The following is a 7,500-nucleotide window of genomic DNA, read 5'->3' as shown; positions in this document are numbered from 1 at the left end:
GGCGGGCGAGAACAAGGAGAGCTGCAAGATTAACAACGAAAATGTGTAAGAACTGCAATCCTACAGATATTCTCATCTCATTGTAATAGGTTGACACATTTATGCTGTTCTCTTAACAAAAGGTTTAATCAAAGCTGCTTTTGTAGCTCCACAAAAGTTGTATTTCACTCAACAGCAGTGTTTTTCAACCATTGAGATTATCTAATTTCACCTGTTTGGGTTAAAAATATTTTTTGCACAACCAGTAATTATAGTCTGCAAATGATGTGTTGTTGTTGAGTGGTCGGTGCTGTCTAGAGCTCGGCAGAGTAACCATGTAATACTCTTCCATATCAGTAGGTGGCAGCCGGTAGCTAATTGCTTTGTAGATGTCGGAAACAGCGGGAGGCAGCGTGCAGGTAAAAAGGTGTCTAATGCTTAAACCAAAAATAAACAAAAAGGTGAGTGCCCCTAAGAAAAGGCTTTGAAGCTTAGGGAAGGCTATGCAGAACTAAACTAAAACTGAACTGGCTACTGTGGTGGATTGTCCAGAGCTTAAACAGCAACAAAAGTGAATTTAGTACAAAAGTTTATTTACCCATTATCAAGTCAGATTGAGCTGTCCATGCAGACACACAACGTCCTCCGGAGGACACACAAAAGCAATCTCTCCCGAGTCCCGGTCTCCTGCCATTTTTATCTGTCTCTTGTGCGTCACGGTCTTGTTGTTTTGGCCTGTCTGTTCCAAAACAACCTCGAATTCCTTAGTCTTGCTTAGACAGCAAAAACAGTTTTGTAGATTGGTCAGAGCGACTCCATATTCAACTTTGTCCTTCAATGGACAGAATAAAAATTAATGAAACTAGCAGACATTCTTGACAGACACGAAATGGAGGTCAAAGGTCAGAAATTCTACTACACTACAAAGTAAACAAAACAGAATGCTGGACGACAGCAAAGACTTACTGCGGAGCAAAGACGGCGTCCACAATGTACATGACAATCAACAATGTCCCTACAAAGAAGGATAAAAAACAACGGAAATATTCTTGATTGCTAAAACAAAGTAGATGCGGGAAGTACTGCTCAAAGGAAGACATGAAACAGGAAAATACCAAAAAAAGAGAAAAAGCCAGCAAACATAGGAGCGCAAGACAAGAACTAAAACACTACACACAGGAAAACAGCAAAAAACTCAAAATAAGTCATGGCGTGATGTGACAGGTTGTGACAGTACACCTACTTTGAGACAAAAAACTCCAAATAAGTCACGGCATGATGTGACAGGTCATGACAGTACACCTACTTTGAGACAAGAGCTATAGTGATGCATGGTTGGTTATGGTTTAAAGTCATATCCAACAATTGTGAGAACGACTTTTTATTGTCAATATCGACTGATGAGTTTCATTTTATTATGTTTTCTGCTGGTGGTGTGTCTCCACATTTTTTTAATGAAAAAATGTGCCTTGGCTCAAAAAAGGTTGAAAAACACTGCTCTACAGTATACAGTAGAAAGGGAATTCATATGGACCCATTCATTACGGTTTACCTGACACAGGTAACGTGACAAATTGGTGGGGGTGCACTATCCACTTTAGATGCCTGATGGCAGTAGAGTGTTGAATATCTTAAAATGTGTTTTGTGGCATTACCAACTTTGACCACAACGTCAGTTGCTATGTAGAGTGGCACTTTTGATCCTTTTCAGCAGACTGCATTGCATAAAGATTACCCCACCCCCCTTTCCTCTCAAGCAAGAGTCAACCATGAATGCGGTCATATGAATCCCTTCCCTACTTAAATGGAAAGATACCTATCAGCTAGGAAAAAAAAACTGTGTGTGTGCATGCGCGCCTTCCTTTCATGGTCAGAAGCTAAAGGCCAGTCATTGAATGCACATGCTAAATATGAACAAAATACATCTTCACTCTTTTAGGCATTTGTTTTGCAAGCACCAGACAACTCTGAACCATAATGTTCCCACTGATGGTAACGCACACATGAGAGTTGTCCCGGCTGATAACACCAGTATATTAGTCCACTGTTAATAAAATATAAATCAGTGGACTGAAAAATCAAAATGATTAAGAAGCTAATATAAAGTTGTTTAATGTTCTATTCCTTTTATATTTACCAACATGTTACTTACTGTTTGTACTGTTTATGCGCTCTTGTAGTAGTAGTAGTGCAAGTAGAAGTACGAGACAATTCTAAGTCTATTTCCTCTTTAATTTTCCTGTTTAATTTTCTTCTACAGTGATGTGATGACACTTTACGATGATCGTCAGTCTCACAGTTTGCTCATTCCTGCCTTGATGTTTGCTGGTCAGCTTGCCTGCTGGGCTGGAAACTCTCCTAGTCGGCAGGTACATTACAGTTTTGCATTATTTGAGTATTGTGTTATCACCTTCATCTGTGTCCTGTTTTTACTTGACCAGGGAGAGGTAAGCATCAGCGCGACCGTAACGTTTGAGGCGGCTGTCGGCGAGCGAGTCTTGTCTTACCTTCAGATACACAACGTGGGCAGCACTGCCATCCTCTTCAGCTGGCAGAATCTTCCCCTTCAACCGAAATTCTCCAACCTACAGTCACATTCCGACAACCCGCACTTCTACTTCAACACCACCTCTGGTATGGACGCAAACACATCATACGCCATTTGTCTCTGTGTGTCATCTTCACTTGTTACTTTTTGTTTTTCTCCAGGTGTCATCTATCCAGGTGGCACCCAGCTTGTGGAGTTTATATTTAAGTCCGAGAGAATCGGCATTGTAACTGAACAGTGGCAGCTCAGCACCCACCCTTTACTGCTGCAAGGAGCCTCCATTCAGGTCACACTGAAGGGGGTGTCGCTCTACCAGGATGCAACTGAAAAACAGAGGCAAGTCCTACAGGTATGGCCTCTACGTCAAGGAAAAAAACAACTCATTTGTATCTTTACAAACAGCTTGGGTACAAACATTGTTAACTACTATGAAGTACAGTTACCTTAGAGTTTGTTAACTAGCCTCATAGTTTTTTTGCTTGCTGTAACCCTCTCAATATCAACTCAAATGTTTGTCTCTGAATCTGATAGTACAAACTCCGTTCCCATATGAGTTGGGAAATTGTGTTAGATGTAAATATAAACGGAATACAATGATTTGCAAATCCTTTTCAACCCATATTCAATTGAATGCACTACAAAGACAAGATATTTGATGTTCAAACTCATAAAAATTTTTTGCAAATAATAATTAACTTAGAATTTCATGGCTGCAACACGTGCCAAAGTAGTTGGGAAAGGGCATGTTCATCACTGTGTTACATGGCCTTTCCTTTTAACAACACTCAGTAAACGTTTGGGAACTGCGGAGACACATTTTTTAAGCTTCTCAGGTGGAATTCTTTCCCATTCTTGCTTGATGTACAGCTTAAGTTGTTCAACAGTCCGGGGGTCTCCGTTGTGGTATTTTAGGCTTCATAATGCGCCACACATTTTCAATGGGAGACAGGTCTGGACTACAGGCAGGCCAGTCTAGTACCCGCACTCTTTTACTATGAAGCCACGTTGATGTAACACGTGGCTTGCCATTGTCTTGTTGAAATAAGCAGGGGCGTCCATGGTAACGTTGCATGGATGGCAACATATGTTGCTCCAAAACCTGTATGTACCTTTCAGCATTAATGGCACCTCCACAGATGTGTAAGTTACCCATGTCTTGGGTACTAATACACCCCCATACCATCACAGATGCTGGCTTTTCAACTTTGCGCCTATAACAATCCGGATGGTTCTTTTCCTCTTTTGTCCGGAGGACACAACGTCCACAGTTTCCAAAAAAAATTTGAAATGTGGACTCGTCAGACCACAGAACACTTTTCCACTTTCTATCAGTCCATCTTAGATGAGCTCAGGCCCAGCGAAAGTCTGGAGGACACGACGTCCACAGTTTCCAAAAACAATTTGAAATGTGGACTCGTCAGACCACAGAACACTTTTCCACTTTGCATCAGTCCATCTTAGATGAGCTCAGGCCCAGCAAAGCCGACGGCGTTTCTGGGTGTTGTTGATAAACGGTTTTCGCCTTGCATAGGAGCGTTTTAACTTGCACTTACAGATGTAGCGACCAACTGTAGTTACTGACAGTGGGTTTCTGAAGTGTTCCTGAGCCCATGTGGTGATATCCTTTACACACTGATGTCGCTTGTTGATGCAGTACAGCCTGAGGAATCGAAGGTCACACGGGCTTAGCTGCTTACGTGCAGTGATTTCTCCAGATTCTCTGAACCCTTTGATGATATTACGGACCGTAGATGGTGAAATCCCTAAATTCCTTGCAATAGCTGGTTGAGAAAGGTTTTTCTTAAACTGTTCAACAATTTGCTCACGCATTTGTTGACAAAGTGGTGACCCTCGCCCCATGCTTTATTGTGAATGACTGAGCATTTCATGGAATCTACTTTGGTGCCATGGCACCCACCTGTTCCCAATTTGCCTGTTCACCTGTGGGATGTTCCAAATAAGTGTTTGATGAGCATTCCTCAACTTTATCAGTATTTATTGCCACCTTTCCCAACTTCTTTGTCACGTGTTGCTGGCATCAAATTCAAAAGTTAATGATTATTTGCAAAAAAAAAATGTTTATCAGTTTGAACATCAAATATGTTGTCTTTGTAGCATATTCAACTGAATATGGGTTGAAAATGAATTGCAAATCATTGTATTCCGTTTATATTTACATCTAACACAATTTCCCAACTCATATGGAAACGGGGTTTGTAAATCCATTCGAAGAAGGCAGCCCGCCATTTCCTTTAACTTGTACACACACATCTATACCTTTGGCCATTCTAAGTCAGTAATTTAGAGGGATTATCTCACCCCCTGAGAAGCCTGTGTTTTACTAATGTTTTCCAATGTTGTGAAAATGGGTAGAATAAATATTACATTTCAACATTTCGGTCAACGAAGATTTGTGTCAGCCTGCGACAGTCATTTTGATAGTAGGCTAATATAGACATTTATTTTATGTGTTGACTTTATTATGTCACTTATAGAAGGCTTTTAATTTTTTGCGGCTCCAGACAGATTTGTTTTTTGTATTTTTGCTCCAGTATGGCTCTTTCAACGTTTTGGGTTGCTCACCCCTGTTATAGATCATAACCCCTGTCCATTTTTCTGACTGTATAGTACTTCATGGCTTCTTTATCGGGGAAAAATGTTTTTGTTGTACTGTGTGTCCACAGACAAAGTTGGAACAGAGAGTAAGACAGGAGATGTGCCAGATGATAATGTACGATGTGCTGCGGGGAATCCGGAGTCCAGAGAGATCCATCTCTCCTGCAGAGCCATACAAGGTAAACACACAGCTGTTAATTCTGAGCCTTATCTTCATTCATTCCACTATTATGCTATAAATATGGCGCATAACTGATCATATCTTCAACTATTTCCCGTCGCTGCAATATAAGGAGAATATGCATGTTACTTAACTGAGTCGATCGAGCGGTTGAATAAAATGTTCCAAGCCAACAGGTCATTGCTGTCTTCAGACTTTTCTGATCTATTTGCTAACAGTAACCAACATTTAGTGATACTACTGTTAAGCAATGAAATATGGTGTTTTTTAAAAATCTTACCTATATGTAGTTGCAACATTATTCATTTCATAAAATGTGAATCATGTTTTATCCATCCATGGTTTTAGTTGCAGTACCTTGATCAGACAGAGGAGGACCTAAAGAAGCTTTTGCAAGAAATGAATCCAGATCGTGTTTGGAAGCTCTCTGGAACACCTGGACAGGTAGACTATTTAATTGAATTAGTCCATTAGTCTGTGAGATACAACTTACAGTAACTTGAAGATTGTGCTTTCTCTACATGAGCAAGAGTCAGCAGCAATGAAACAGAACCATTATGAAGATGACGACTTATTTTGTGGTGGCTTGCGTTGTCACCTCATTAGCGACACCGTTAAACGTGATGGGTCTGTTACATCTCTAAGTATGATATAGATTATATTGAGGAACATAGCCATGCATGCGTGAGTGCATACATTTTGGAGTGGGTTTCTCCTCTGTGTGATGGCTGAGTCACAGGTAAGTTACGACCTACTTACTCATGGGGTGGGGGGGATACCATGGTAACTGAAAATGTACACATGCACTTGCCAAGAAAAAACACACAAAGCTTTATGTTGCCTCCAATCAACACAACTACCAACAGTCTTCAGTAGAAGTAGTACCGTATTTTTCGGACTATAAGTCGCAGTTTTTTTCATAGTTTGGCCGGGGGTGCGACTTATACTCATGAGCGACTTATGTGTGAAATTATTAACACGTTACCGTAAAATATCAAATAATATTATTTAGCTCATTCACGTAAGAGACTAGACGTATAAGATTTCATGGGATTTAGCGATTAGGAGTGACAGATTTTTTTGGTAAACGTATAGCATGTTCTATATGTTATAGTTATTTGAATGACTCTTACCATAATATGTTACGTTAACATACCAGGTATGTTGTTAGTTGGTTATTTATGCCTCATATAACATACACTTATTCAGCCTGTTGTTCACTATTCTTTATTTATTTTAAATTGCCTTTCAAATGTCTATTCTTGGTGTTGGGTTTTATCGAAAAAATGTCCCCCAAAAATGCGACTTATACTCCAGTGCGACTTATATATGTTTTTTTTCCTTCTTTATTATGCATTTTCGGCAGGTGCGACTTATAGTCCGGTCCGACTTATACTCCGAAAAATACGGTAATGCTTTCACAATATTGTTATTTCCAGCTATGAATAATTATGGTGAAGATACAACATTTTCACTGATAACAAATGGCAGCTGTTTTTGGAATTTTGGTAACAAAAAAAGGTTTAATTGATCTTACAGTAGGCAATCAGGGTGTCCTAATAGTGATCAGAATAATACATTTCAATGAGATTTTGTTAAAAGTTGAATGTCCCGTTATTCACCAGGCAAGCTACGTGCAGAATGTTTTAAAATAAAACTTTAAATGTTGCAGATAAGCTATGTTAGTGAAAGCCGAGTTGGTCATCTCTGAAGTACAACAACAAAACAACATACAAGAAACCAGTCAAAAGGTTCAAATGGTGTACAATGTATGATATTGGACCTTGAATCAAGTTGTGTTCTGCTTTCACTCTTTGACAGGTTTTGAAATCAAGTTTAAGACATATATAGAGATTTTTTTTAATCATAATCCCTCAAGGAGAAATTCAATTTACCCTCAGCTGTATGAATATTGTGTTGCACACCACACAGATAACCACAGAGAACCAGACCACACACATGCAGAAGAGATGTCAGAGTGATGGGGCGCGCAACCGTTGACTGCGCCCCTGAGCTGAGACTGGGGATGTTCGGTGCCTTGCTCACGGGCACCTCAACAGTAGTCAGTAAGCAGATTAGCATCTCCCCAACAACTTTTTGTCCGCAGCGGGACTCCTATCCTCACCGGTTCTTTAGCCCGAGTCCCGACGGACTGAGCTATTGCCGGCCCAATACA

At 40.2% G+C, this 7,500-nt stretch overlaps 1 protein-coding gene across 3 annotated transcripts in view; it reads left to right on the top strand.

The window, feature by feature from the left end:
- Positions 1 to 7,500, top strand: part of mycbpap (mycbp associated protein) — a 29,380-nt gene that overhangs the window by 20,515 nt on the left and 1,365 nt on the right. Inside the window, exons 8-14 of one of the 3 annotated variants that reach the window (XR_009823862.1) lie at positions 1 to 45; positions 2,240 to 2,348; positions 2,421 to 2,613; positions 2,689 to 2,876; positions 5,212 to 5,322; positions 5,673 to 5,768; positions 7,257 to 7,390. The exon at positions 1 to 45 is cut by the window's left edge and continues 77 nt beyond it. Coding sequence is in view for 2 of the 3 variants with exons in the window: in XM_062033473.1 (XP_061889457.1) it covers positions 1 to 45; positions 2,240 to 2,348; positions 2,421 to 2,613; positions 2,689 to 2,876; positions 5,212 to 5,322; positions 5,673 to 5,768; positions 7,257 to 7,325 (811 nt within the window). In the remaining variant the exon portion in view is untranslated. Of the gene's footprint in view, positions 46 to 2,239; positions 2,349 to 2,420; positions 2,614 to 2,688; positions 2,877 to 5,211; positions 5,323 to 5,672; positions 5,769 to 7,256 lie in introns of all 3 variants that reach the window. The other 2 variants (XM_062033473.1, XM_062033472.1) reach the window with 2 other exon arrangements.

Source organism: Entelurus aequoreus, linkage group LG22, assembly GCF_033978785.1.
Source record: "Entelurus aequoreus isolate RoL-2023_Sb linkage group LG22, RoL_Eaeq_v1.1, whole genome shotgun sequence".
NCBI lineage: Eukaryota > Metazoa > Chordata > Actinopteri > Syngnathiformes > Syngnathidae > Entelurus > Entelurus aequoreus.
Note: the sequence above shows the minus strand (reverse complement) of the source record. Positions and strands in the feature narration are given on the sequence as shown.